Below are 13,908 nucleotides of genomic sequence, written 5' to 3'. Positions count from 1 at the left end.
CAAAATACATATGTACATATTTTAAAATACATATGTACATATTTTATGTTTGGCAAAGTAAATACACAAGACACAGAAAACATTAAAAAGTCCATAATACCCCCATTATTTATCTTCACCACTATCATCTAAATTTTTCATCTATTACCATCTATTTTTCTCTTCTATCACCATTCATAACCAAAAACCAATAATTCAAATAATAGAAAATTTCAATAATTTCAACAACAAATTCATCCATTAATAACAGTAAAAACGCTACTTAATAATCAATTTAACAACTCTAAAGTTAAAAAAAAAAAGAAAAAACTGAAACAAATATGACAGAAAAGTGTGCAGAGAGTAAGAGCGGAAGAGAGACGACAATGGCGATCTCGAAGAGAAAAAGGGAGAGAGGCGACAATGGCGAACTCAAAGACGGAGAAAGGGAGAGAAGTAGCAGTGGCAGATTCGAAGAGGGAGAGAAAGAAAGACAGATCTGGAGGCAACAACGGCAGAGGGCGACGACAATAGCGATGAAATAGCCAAGGAACAAAGAAAAAGAGAAAGAAAAGAGTGGAGAAAGAGAGGCGGCGGTTGTTTAGCGGCAGAAAGCGGGGAAAGAAGTGACATATGGTGGTGGTTTGGGTGGGAGAGAGGAAAGGAAAAGAAGATCTGACGGAGGTGGTTTGGAATGGTGGCAGGAAGAGAGGTGAGAAATAGAAAAAAGAGGAAGAAGGTCTTTCTGATGGCAGAAGGAGGAAGAAGATCTGGAAGGATATAATTGAAAAATAAATGTAAAAAAGATTGTGTTCCACCTCCTATTGTAGTACACAAATTTTATGTATTTGTGTGCTTCCGTGTCTATCTGTGTATCCATACAAAATTTATGTCTCAACAAACAAACAATGGACATGTACTATTGTGTATGTCTTACTAACCAAACGCTACCTGATTGACACGTGGTGCGATGAGTTATTTATTAAGAATGTAGTGGATGGTTCTTTGATTGACATGTGGTGCTATGAGTACTCGACAAGTATGTATTCTGGTTGAATGACACGTGGGAGATAAGAAAACACAGCAGTACCATGTCGCACAACAAATTTTTTGTACAACTTTTTTCTTGTTTGACAAACGAAATTTAAAATTTGAAATTGGCTCGGCTGAAATTTTTCTCAAACAAAAAAGCTTTTAAGTAAGATTTAATCTTTTCTCATTTCAAATTTATGATTTGAATTTCTTGCGCTCTTATTCCTAATTTTCTCTCAAAATCTATCATTTTCTGCATCTCTGAAGAAGTAGCTTCGAGTTTTTGGGACTCATTCGGTGTTTCATAGTCCGATTTTATGCGACTTTCACCTCCTTACCCTATCGGCACCGGTAATATTGGTACCATCTACCTCTGCCGCCTTAGATGACTTCCTCTCCTTCGAGTACGATAACTACAACAACAACGTCGACAATGAACCCTCTTAACAAAGGATCGTCTTGGAGTGCCTAACTACAAGGAAGTTAGCATCGTGAACATTAGCGTCGCAAGTCCAATATAAGCTAGCCTGGTCCGACTCGCATGAAATCCTAGCCCCAATCTTGCACAGTTTGCATTTCATCATATCTACCTTCTCTAATCTTTATTTTATTTCAGTTCTCAAATTAGAAAGATATATGCATTTCATCATATCTACCTTCTCTAATCTTTATTTTATTTCCATTCTCAAATTAGAAAAATATCTTATTGTTTTTGCTCTCTACTCTTTTCTCTTAAGTGTGAAGGAAAAAGATAAAGAAAGAAGAAAAAATTGTAAGTTACATTGTCTTATTTTATAAATGAGAAACTTGAGTGATGTTGGAAAGCATTATCCAACTGCCAAATGGGCTGTCATGTTTCAAACAAAGAAGAACAAGCACAAACAATAACACATAATGACCCTTCTACTACTACGATTATTGCAACTAGCAAGAGAATTAAAGTTCCTAACCATGTAAGTTACTATAAGTTGTTATTATTATAAATTATGACACCTTTTTGAATTTTAGTTCATAAACTAATGGCTATGGCATTGGTGAAAATGATTTGTTTGGCAATTTTTGAATGGTGTTCATCATGCCTCAATCCCAAAGAAGCTACATTCCAGGTGAGTTTTTGTGAAGTTATTTTCACTATTTCATGACATCTTATATTAGTAACATACAGGACTTTGAGCGCGACAATTCTACAATGAAAAATGTATAATAACTTAATACCCATAAAAAAAGAAATTACTTTGACAGAACGTTCTAAAAAAATAAGATAATTTGCAAAACTCATTTTGGCCCGTGGAAACCTTCTATTCATCCTACCAGTTATAAGTATATATAGTAGCATAAAGAGTACAAGTATACAAGAAAAATCTCCGATGGCAAAAATTGAGAATAACGGAAATCAAACAGAGAAGCAGCCATCGATTTTGCTTCTTTAAGTGCAAGGCTGAATTATCCGGGAGATACACCTGCAAAGCCTAATAATTCTCAAATATCCAACTCCCACATTCTCAGCTGCACTTCTTACTTGAGATACAAGGGACAAAGGCGAGTCATGTTCCATGCCGGTATGACCAAGTATTTGAGATGGAAGGACCTTTGCAGGATAAGCCCCACTGCTCAGACACAATTTGTCCAACCAATTAGCTTCTTTAAAAACAAAACACAAATAAAACTGATCTTCCGAATGAAATTATTAAATAATACTAAACACGTTTAGAATTAATGATAGAAATAAGGATTTACATTTATTTTTTTGAATGGGGGGGGGGGGGAAAATAGAAAGACCACGGCAGGACCTACCATTTAATGCATGTCATATCAAAAGTCACCTTCACTTTCCTACCACTACTAAAGTCCATGAAAACTAGCTGCAAATCAAGCTGTTGACCTGCAAAACAACATACATTAAGTGAAACTACAATTAAGTCCTTGATCAAGACTCTCAAATTGCAAGGATGTAATTCCTATCAAGAATTTTAAGACTTTGCTGCATATAATTGGGAATCAAACTCCAGAATTCAGAAATAGAACTTTCTTTACCAGAATGGGAAAAGAACTTTGCCTGGACCAGATTTCTAATTTCTATGCGAGATAACTGAACCTCCTCAACCACATCTAGCAAATTACTCAGAAGTGAACTAATTATCTGCATACAATAGCAGGTCAGTGATAACAACAATAAATTTCAGCAGAATCCAGCATTCATCCATTTCCTACTCTGATAATTGCATGCTACAAACTTGTAAAAGCAAGCATTTAGCCGAAGAAATTTAAAGAAAAATGAAATTCTAACTAGAAACATAATTGCTTGAGCCTGAGATTCTTCTGGCCAGCTACCAGGATTATTAAATAAAATAAAGAAACAAATCCTCAGCCTGTCAGCCAGATAAAGCAACTAAAATATTAAGGACGCAAGCTTTCTTAGATTTTACAACCCAGCCCGTGCAAAAGGTTTGGCTAAGGTATTATAAACCCCACTTACAAAAGAATGCATGGTCAAGGACCGTCCATAATAAGATCTAATTTATTAGAGAACACAATGGTTTTTATATCAAACATACCTGTCACACAAACTTCCTTTTGGCTTGAAGTATGAAAAAGATACATAGATGCACCTCTCTTGTTCAAGCCTTTTATTTATAAAATGCCGACTCGAATAGCAATTACTTGAGCTTAGTAAGTTGAATAAGCCCAATTTAGGCAAGGAAGAAGGGAATGCCAATTGACATGATTGGATATTATGGCAGAATACCTTCAAAATCAGATCTCAATTTCAAGAAATTTATCACTCAGTAGTTTCATGAACTTATACTAAAGGAAGACCTTCAGCAGACAAGTTCTCAAAAAATATTAGTGCATCCCCATATCAGTTTTTCCATTGTTTTCTAATAGTTCTGCAGAGCCAGCATCATCAAAACCTTTATTAGTATACCAAACAATATCCAGCTATCACTCCTAATCAAGCTTATGAACACCAGAGGCCCTTCCCAACCACCCTATGGCTGTTGATCCAATACTTGATTCATTACCAGCTCCATTATGGCATAGTTCAGACATTTATGAACCCCTGATAAGTATGGTTTTTCTTCCATTTTTTATCCATGACAGCAACTTTGGCATATGTTTCTATACCTTCATCCAACAAACAGGCAATCAAACTTGAACGTTGGCAACAAGCTCTAATGAACAAAACTAATAGCATTGAAAGAAAATCAAACATTGGATGTTGTTCTATGCATCCATTGCCAAGATGACTATTGTGCACACCATTCTTGCCATTATTGCATCCAAATCTTGGCCTTAACACACCAGATTGATGTCAAGAATGCATTCCTCCAGGCTGACCTTAAAGCACATTCTTTATATGGATTGAAACAGGCACCAAGGGTATGGTTTGAGAAGTTCTAAACAACACTGACTGGTTTTTCTTTCATACAAAATCAGTATGATCCAACCATTTTTATAAAAAGGACTTCTAAAGGAATTGTGGTATTCCTTGTTTATGTACACGACATTGTGGTGATGGGCTCCAATCAAGAGGCTATCTTTGAAATCAAGCAACAGCTGCATTCAACTGTGACGACCAAGAAAATAAATAAATAAACAAATAAAAGAGACACTAGTGGCCAGATTTTCTCACGCACTCATTCTTTTTTTCTTGTCCATTTCTTCTCCTTTCCCGAGCTTCTACCTTTGTGTCACCCATTCCCCTTCTCTCCTCTCTTCATACCCGTTTTATTCTTTGATATGCAAAACTCATCTGGTTTTTCATTTTATTACTCTTTCTGCACTGTATCAATATTATATACCCATCATTTTGTACTCTATTATTTTAGCTTACATCTTCAAAACCCCATTTGAAGTAGCCTAAGCTTGAAGAGGAAAATCACTCTTATATGGAAGTTTTGATGATTACTTGTTTAGTTGTTTTAAGTACTTAAACTAATATTTTCTTAAATTTTGATTATCTCCTGTTAAATCTTGTATCTGTGGGATCTGCTGTGCATTCAAAGAAGGCTTGAAACCCCAAGATATGTGAATGTATTGATTGAAATTATGTCTGGTGACACTAGTCGTTTTTTCCTATGAAGTCTATCTGAGGCTTGCTAGGTACGGATGTCTCTATGCACCAATCATGGCTAGACCAAGTCATGACATCAACTTTCAACAAGAAAGATCTTGGGCATCTCAATTTTTCCTTGGGGTTAATGCAAAACATAGAAGAGATGAAGGTTAACTTCTACCAGACCCATCTTTTTACTAAAAGTTGGTTGGTAGTCTTATCTATGTAATCCACAGTTGACCAGACATCTCTTTTGTTGTTCACATAGTAAGCAAATTCATGCAATGCCCAAATTTCCATCTTTCAGTAGTGCACCACATTATGAAAATACCTAATGGCTTCTGACTGCAACTTGAAGCATATAGTGATGCTGATTACACACAGAAATCTACCGGTTAGTGATGCTCCAATTTTCATGGAAATGCAAGAAGCAAGACTGTCAGACATCCACAGAAGTAGAATATCAGTGTATTGTACTTAACATGTTCTGAGGTTATTTGGTCGCCTGGTGTTACTTCTAATCCGGGTTTCTTACGAGCTCAACCAACACCACCCCATGCTGACAACACAAGTACCATCCAGATTGCAACACCACGAATGGACAAACTAGAGGTAGATTGCCACTAGATCCATCAGGCATCTGACCACCAAGTTATCACTCTACCTTGGGTCTCCACGTCCATTTAAGTGGCAGACATCTTCACAAAATCCTTGCAACGTTGTGCCAAATTTCCTAATTAGCAAATTGATGCTCATAGATTTTTCCAATATCAATTTGAGGGGGAATGTCATTAGAATTGACTGGATATTATTGTAGAATATCAACAGAATATCTGCCATTATATTAGCAGATATTCCAGCAGAGATTTGCTCATTCAAATCTGCAAATTCTGTGGGATTACACATCTGTATTAATCAAACTCCATGGTATTGTGCATCTGTAATTATGTAATAATATCCTAAATTAGGTTAGCCTACCTATAGGTTAGCATTTGAAACTGATGTGTAGTTGTGTACTTACTCTATATTAACTGGGCTGAAGACAAATTATCATTTAGTCAGCAATGTGTGGGCAGCGTGAGGTGTGGAGAGTTCATTAGAGGAGATTTCAATCATGTGAGTGGGTTAAGCAGGAGGCAGAGCAGATTTGAAACTAGATCCGAGAACCTAGAGGCTGAAGGGCTCCTAGGACTTCTATCTTTCATTGTCATTTACACATCTTCTGCAATTGTTCTCATTCAAAATGCAGGAAACCTTGCTACTATTTGGGTTTTAAACATGTATTCTTCTCATCCTTGTGTAGGACTGTTCAAATAAACTGGTTGTTAAACTGATCCGTAAGCATACCATTACGAAAAAAAAGGGCCTGGTTTTTTAAATAGTTTTAAAACTGAACCAATAATTTTTGAAGTGGTTCCAAACCTGTTTCTAACCAGTTTGAAAATGTTTACACTTTACACATCTATTTCAAACATTCCCAGTCTAACAGAAAAATAAATGAACCACTATGCACTACCCATCACACCCCATAACCCTGAGTATGACTGAATTTGTGGTAAAATGTGCACAGCAGACATTCATCTTTACCACAAATCTAGTGTACAAAACTAGTAGGAAGGATAACCGAATGATTAGAAAAAAGTTGGGGTTAGCGTCAGATAGAGGTGAAACAAGCACAGGTACAGGTTGATTCAGAGTAACCAAGCAAAGACATCCCTCTAAGATGAAGAAGCACTGCCCAAGAAATATTGCTCAAAGAGTCAAACTCGGGTGGCAAACCAGCCAATGATAGAGAAATGAAGAATTACTCATATTTCCATTCTGCTTTCCAGAATCAAAATTTGGAGAACTTCAACCAGGCGACCTTAATATGCCCAAATAAGCAAGATGTAGACTAACCCAATTTTTTAAGATTGAAATTCTTAGATATAACAGCATAAAATAGCTTAATACCATTATAGGAATAAAATGTAGAAACTACTGGTCTTAGATCACATCTAAGAGTTAAATCATTAAATGTACAAATATCAAACTAGTATGTAGTTAAAAGTGTTAAACTATGCCTATTAGCATAGGATGATGACAATTGTCTCATAATTATAGTGGCTGTAAGTGTTAGTGTGTTACATTCCTAAGCAGTTAGCCAAGGCTCAGCTACTATCCTCAGCTCTTGGCTTTAACTATAAATCACATTCATTAAATTCATTCTCCTATTGGTTTGCCTTGTTTATATCAAGCATATTAGCCAAACGAAAAGCAATTTGTGGACCAATCCTTTTAAAAGGGGAAAATATGAATACATAACTAAACAAATGGAGTAATTTACCTGTGTTTCTTGTCCCAAACTTATTGAATCTGTGCATTTCTTAGTGGTATGGGTATTTAAGACAAATTCAAATGCAGAACAAGCATTGATGTCAGGAAAAGTCTGAAACGAGACACTTCTCCATATTAGAAAATAAAAAAAATTATGAATACTGAATATTGTAATAAAACAGCTAACTTGAAAAATAAAATTACCTTCATAATGTTCACATCATTCAAGTCGTTTGAAGTTATTATGCTAGGTAGACTGGCATTTACTGCAAACCTAAATTCCACCAAACATATACTTAATGCTTCAAGTAAAATAAATAAATCATGGAAAAAGAAATCAAATATGGCTAACCTCTGGATGACATAACCACAATAGTTGAGAATAATTTTGTAACCACCATCTGTGTGCTCAAAATCTTCAATAACCCATTGCTTAAAGAAAAGGTAGAAGCAAAAATCTTTGTCAGGTAATGGGTTAGACATTCTCTTCTGGATATAATCACGAACAAATTCTATGGTATCAATATAGCTTTGAACCCCTTCAATCTTGCAAACACTATGAAAGAATTCACTTAAGGATTTTGCTTTACAAGTCAAATTTTCAAGCTCCTGCCTCAGTTCGATCACCTTTTATCAAAAGAACAAGCATTAACCACTAAAATATCATCAATTGAAAAGAAAAAGCGAACAATAAATTAAATCTATCATAGAGTTGCACCAATGAACCACAAAGAGAAACTAGCAACAACATATAAGGAAAATACATCATACTTTCCAACAGGAAATTCACAAATTAGGTGAAATACTAAATTAAAATATTTCTTTATAACAGTGATCTGTTGAAAGAGAGAGCACAAGTTATATGAACTGTACGGTTTTAATTATGCACCTTAACTGTTTTCTGGCATTCTTTTCATACTAACAACAGATTTGGGAAGAAACTTGTTAGTATCTTAGAATATCTAGATATACAGTTAGTATAACATGGAAATTTTAAGAATATCAATTTCTTCATGAAATCAGTGGTCCATTTCTATTTACAAAGTAATTATAAGAGTTGTCGCTTATTTCCTTTATTTTTCTTTCTCTTCTCTCCTTTTCTTGTTTTCTTTTTTTTTTTTTTTGGTAAAAGAATATTATAAATGAAGTGTAACTTTCTTATCTTAATATGTCCACGAAAAAAAAAAAGGTCCTGTTAAATGATCATTGAGCTTTACACTAGACTAGATAGAGGACAAATGTCTTTCTTTTCCCATAAAACCTGTTAATCTGAATTCTGATCTAAGGACTTGCTGGAAAAGACATGTTGTACTGTTTCTGGATTTCCCCACACAGCACACATATTAGGGGAGATAGCCTCATATTTCCTTTATATCTCTATTCTAAATTGTTTCTAACACAAAATAAGAAACACAAATACACACTATTAGTACTACACTGTCCTTGACTATCTGAGCTTAGTGTTGCAAAGATGATAATGTTGCGTTACATAAGTAGATGCACTGGTCAAAACAGGATTAAGAACAAATACATTATAAAAATTGTTGGGATAGCACCATTATTTAAAAGATAACACGAGTTTGCTTGGGTGCATCATTTTGATAGGGATTATTAAAACAATTGCATATGTATATATCCAATCAAAATACCTGACATTTTCCCTCAGAATTGAGCAAGCTAGTAGTGATACGAATATCATTAGCTTGAGTTTCCACTGCCACACTCTTAGATAAGGATGCCATGAAACGCAACTCCATTTCCTTAGACTCCTGAAGGCCATGGTTCAACTGCTGTACTTTTTTCTGTAAACAATGAAATTTTAGTACCACCACCAACCGCAGGTGCAGCAAAACATCAAGACGTAAGATAGAATACCAGCAATCTGTCACGCTTCATATGCATTAACTGCAATTTAGCCTTCTCATATGATATATTAAGCATCAGCATTCTTCCTTCAACATATCTGCTAGGTTATATAATCTATCATTACAGCAAAACTGTTCCACAAACATAATGTGAACCATTTTAAACTTAGTGATGCAGTCAAAGAATGTACCTTTTATGTCTAGAAACATTTTGGGTATCGGCTATTTTCTTCTGAAAGGAAAACAAGAAACATGACCATAAGCAATGAGACACGTCAAATTAACATATTGCTTATTGTCTTAATATTTAATATAATCTGTTCTAATCACTATAAAATGTAAGTTTGCCCACAATTAAACTGCAAAATGCATTAAACTTGACTAAATAATGTAACAGACCTGAGGATGAATGTCAGAACAAAGAAATTCACATTGCTTAACTTTCTGCAGATGAACAAGAACTTCTTCCAGCTTGCATATCTAAATATTGAGGATAAAATAAATAAATTACTGATACAGAATATTGATGATAAAATATGCATGAACTGTATAACAAAGTAAGCAACAATATCCACAATTTTATTTGAATGCTATTACTTCCTAATTCTACATTCATGACTTACCATTCGTAAATTTAGCCTATCAACTGACGGAGAAAGGAAATGTTGTGTGCTCCCGAGGAACTTCTTGAGAAACTGCAAAGTACTTTAGAAGTTTAAGAGGCTCTAACAAAAATATCAAAACTAAAATTGATTCTTATCATAAAAAAATACCCATACATCAGCCCAGTCATTCCATGTCTGATCTCTGAGCTTCTCTCCACTGCTCATGTAACGTCTTTGCTCCGAATTAAGTTGTATAGCACTATTCCCAATATGGACCTCTGGACTTCTTATAATCCTCCCAAATTTGTCTTTGTCTCCATCACCTGGTAATTGTATCTCAAAACCCTTTCTTTTCTTCTCAAAAGAAAACTCAAAGCCAGACTTGGTAACAGGGCTCAGAGCTACTTTGGGTGCCCCTCGGCAGTTGTTGTCAAGATGGCAATGACCATATGAGTTATCTTTATTAGACAAGTCTTGCATATTACTGTTCAGCAGTTCACTCGAAGACCCATAAAGAGATGGCGACAGAGTTGGAGTTTCTTTGCTAGGAGTGCTCAGAAACAAAACCATATTACTAGGACTCTCAGCTGGTTTTCTCTTGGATGCACTCTTAAGAAGCATGAAATCAGTGACAAAAATGAGGATTAAAAATCGAAGAAACTGAATCGTCAACATCTTAAGGCAAGGAAAGTTCGCCTTCCAATAGGAGTTAGCTTTTTAGGTTGGCTAAGATACCTTTAGACATATCCAGTACATTTCACAAGGGTCAAAATTTCAATTTAACACAGGAAAAATCTAACCATAGCAAAATTGGGCAAACTGAAGTAGATTTCGTAAATTTAAAGCTTTTGAAATGAGATGGATTAAATATCTAAACTTTATATCAACAAAATCTCTCATCAATCATTTAATATATGACTCCAGATGCCCCTCAAGTTACTAATGATTTTCAGAGACATTGTCTTTATTACTTCCATGAATCATGACTAACATAAATCGCTTGCATTTTACCTGTGAAATCATACAATCTGTACTAGTCTTTACACTGTTTTCAAACCCAGACAACCCAAATCCATCAGCTGCTGCGTCTGAGTTGCTCTCAGCATCTTGCCCTAAACCACTATTAACAGATTCATTATGCTTTTTCAGCTGCTTCAATTCATGAGAACAAGTCCTTTGGCATTCCACATGTTGTGATCGCTTCTGGTTCAACATCACAGGAGAAGAAAATGGATTATCATATGTAACACTTGCAACATCATCTTTCCTTTTCTCAACTGTGCTATCTGTTTGGTCAATCTGCAGGCAAGAAGCTGTGATTTCCCCAGTCTTAGAATTTTTGCCACTCTGGAAGTCAACAGAAATCAAACTAAAAGCTTGCTCACCCGTTTTTGAGTCAACAGTCTGTTCATTATCAGTTAGCATCGCAAGGTTTCTAAAGGAGTCAATCCCATGGGAATCTGTGATGATCGAACCTTGATTCATCCTATTCCCTTGAGTTAAACCATAGAGATGCTCATCTAAAGAAGCATTTCGAGTTTCAACTTGATTGTATTCACAATCTTTTTCATTAATGTCAGACATTTGTCCTCTGTCTTCAAGATTACTTCCCTTCACCTGGGCAACACCATAACCAAGTTTTGATTGAACTGAGTTGCCCATCATTAGTGGAGTTCTTGCACTATTAGCAATAAGAAAGTCTAACTCTTTATGGATTGCTGCACTTGCACCTTCAACAAACTTCTTGGTTTCCTGCAGAAGGTAACAAGTATCACCTAGTATGCATTGTAGTTCAAAAGATGCACCACTGGATGCAATGACAGCCACAAAATTATCATTATAAACTATGCAATTCTACAATCTTATGGGCGTGTTTGGTTGTCCATAGGAGACATGACACAGTGCCACACATTCACCGATTGATTGCTATGACAGATTTTCAATGGACACGGTGGTATACAAATGCACACTAAATACATATCCTTCCAAAATGTTTATAAACAGACTCTTATAATTTTTCCCTTATTCTTTTCTCATAAATTTTATTCTTTTCATTTTTCCAATCCTAACAGCCTCTTCTCCTTTCTCCTCTCTCCCCATCCCTCTCACCTCCTCCTCTCCTCCCTCCCTCCATTATTGAGCCTCCTCTCATCCTTCCTCTCGACTTCTTTTCATTTCAGGGATATTGTTTGCTCTTTTGTTGACTATTGATGATTTTTGGAGGATGATAATGAATCTGTGGTAGTGGTGGTGATCGATGATGGTGGGAGCCGACTGCTACTGCTGAGGGTACAACAGACATTTTGTTATGATTGAGAATGTATTGTTTTGTCATGTACTTTGTTACCAAACAAGATGTAAAATTTGTGTCTTCTTGTGTCCATGTACCTTTGTGTGATTGTCTCTATGTCTTCATTGTGCATGTACTATTGAATAATAACCTAACAACCATGCTAGGTTTACCCCAAAATCAACCACTAAAATCAGCCACTAGAATAGAATACACATAAAAATACAAAATAAATACTAAAAATTAATTAAACTACACCTATATTTATACACAAATACATAGTGGCTGATTTTAGTGGCTAATTTTGGTGTGCAAATATCATTTTTGATAAACTAATTACTTATAAATAAAAGGTAAGTGTATTTTGGGGTACCAGGGAGTGGCATGGAATTGCAGATAAATTTTACAGAAAAGGTATCAACATCATGAGACAAAATGCAAATCAACATTCAACTAAAAATGGTCCTTGCCTTGATTGAAGTATCAGGAGTTTTGATTTGGTGAAGGGAATCATCTGCGACTGTATCATGTTTCCCAACTCTACCCATAGCTGGACCTACGTTCGGTGTATCTGCAGCCTCAGAATCATGGATGCCATGTGGCTGAACTGAATCATCCACACCAGTATGATTCCCCTCGTTGTCTAAGAAATCATGGATGACTTGATCAACTGGAGAGCTAAGCCGTGAATCTGCAGCCTCAGTATTCAAAGGGGAGATGGCAGGCAAATCCTTGCTTCCTTCTACAAGGATTGCGTCCAAAGTAGGAGAGAGTCTGTCATAATCGTACCTCTGCGGGTCCAACCCAGTCATACTCATGTCACTGGAATCTCTACAAACATTCACGGGATCCGTAGGTACTCCAGACTGAGGAGACTGCATCTTGGCTTCCGAAAGAACCATAAAACACCCAGTAGTGGAGGCTGAGTGGCCGGAGCCTTGGCTCGGCAATGTCTCTTCAAACTGAGGACTGAACCTCGAGGGCGTCTTCAAGTCTTCAAAATCCGACCTGGCAAGACTCCGGTAATGCAATGAAAAGGCAGTTGAGTCCATTGTGAGATCATCAGATGCAGCAGAGTCCGGCAAGCGTTCGGGTCTGATGAAACTGGACGACACCGGACATCGAAAATCATCTTCTGCACAATGTAATGGAATGGAATGGAATGAAATGAAACACGACGGGAAAAAAGAATAAAAAAGTGAAACAGAAGTAGCAAGGGTTGCGCAACTCGCCATCGTCAGTGGAAGGAGCGGCGCTACTGCCACTGGGGGAAGGGGAACCGAGTGGTCTCAGAAAGGAGTGATTGAGATCGGCGGCTTCACCGTTGGGCGGGGAAGAGGACTCCTTGAGGTCGAGCTCGTCGTCTTCGTCGCTGTCGCCGGCCAGGTCCCGGAAAAACCCTAGGACCTCGGGGGAGGGGGAGGAGGAAGGAACTGAACCGGGAGGAGTGTCGGAGGAAGAAGAGTCGTCGGGGCGGAAGATGTGGACGGAGGTAATCTCGTTGTCCGCGAAGCTGACGCGGCGCAACTTCTTCCTCCGAAGCGCGACGGTCTCGTCTTCGGTTTCGGTGTTGTTGGAAGGTTCCATTGTTGAAATGAGCTTGGGCACTGCAGGAGTAAGAGAGTAAGCAGAAGGACACCTAGATGGCTAGATGTTTACCCTCAATTTTTGTGCGGGAAAATGCGCCATTTTGGTCCCGCTTCGGATTTGACTTTGGCGGATGACAATAACTAAAATCCACAGTGGTTATGAGATTTACTGCAA

At 36.8% G+C, this 13,908-nt stretch overlaps 1 protein-coding gene across 3 annotated transcripts; it reads right to left on the bottom strand.

Moving 5' to 3' along the window:
* On the bottom strand, positions 2,214–13,886 carry LOC107638294. 3 transcript variants are annotated; one of them, XM_016341503.2, is made up of 16 exons: positions 13,377–13,885; positions 12,615–13,279; positions 11,240–11,606; positions 10,866–11,167; positions 10,029–10,463; positions 9,873–9,944; positions 9,649–9,729; positions 9,441–9,481; positions 9,260–9,347; positions 9,034–9,186; positions 7,737–8,011; positions 7,589–7,658; positions 7,395–7,496; positions 3,046–3,151; positions 2,806–2,893; positions 2,214–2,618 (listed from the first exon to the last, which is right to left on the bottom strand). In XM_016341503.2, the coding sequence occupies exons 1-16, from the start codon at positions 13,729–13,731 to the stop codon at positions 2,438–2,440; spliced, it is 3,381 nt and encodes a 1,126-aa protein (XP_016196989.1). In that variant the 5' UTR covers positions 13,732–13,885; the 3' UTR covers positions 2,214–2,437. The 3 variants fall into 3 exon arrangements, with proteins under 3 accessions (XP_016196989.1, XP_016196988.1, XP_016196987.1); XM_016341502.2 differs by having other exon boundaries at positions 9,441–9,478; positions 10,866–11,606; positions 13,377–13,886; XM_016341501.2 differs by having other exon boundaries at positions 10,866–11,606.

The sequence above is a fragment of the Arachis ipaensis genome, chromosome B04 (genome assembly GCF_000816755.2).
Source record: "Arachis ipaensis cultivar K30076 chromosome B04, Araip1.1, whole genome shotgun sequence".
Lineage (NCBI taxonomy): Eukaryota > Viridiplantae > Streptophyta > Magnoliopsida > Fabales > Fabaceae > Arachis > Arachis ipaensis.
Note: the sequence above shows the minus strand (reverse complement) of the source record. Positions and strands in the feature narration are given on the sequence as shown.

Bases quoted from the DNA above. Each gene is read 5' to 3' on its own strand.
- LOC107638294 (XM_016341501.2), bottom strand. From the start codon at position 13,731: ATGGAACCTTCCAACAACACCGAAACCGAAGACGAGACCGTCGCGCTT. The intron at 13,280-13,376 runs GCGAGTTGCGCA...TACATTGTGCAG, and splicing joins CGCTCCTTCCACTGACGATG to AAGATGATTTTCGATGTCCG. The intron at 9,482-9,648 runs GTCTGTTACATT...TTTTCCTTTCAG, and splicing joins GTTCTGACATTCATCCTCAG to AAGAAAATAGCCGATACCCA.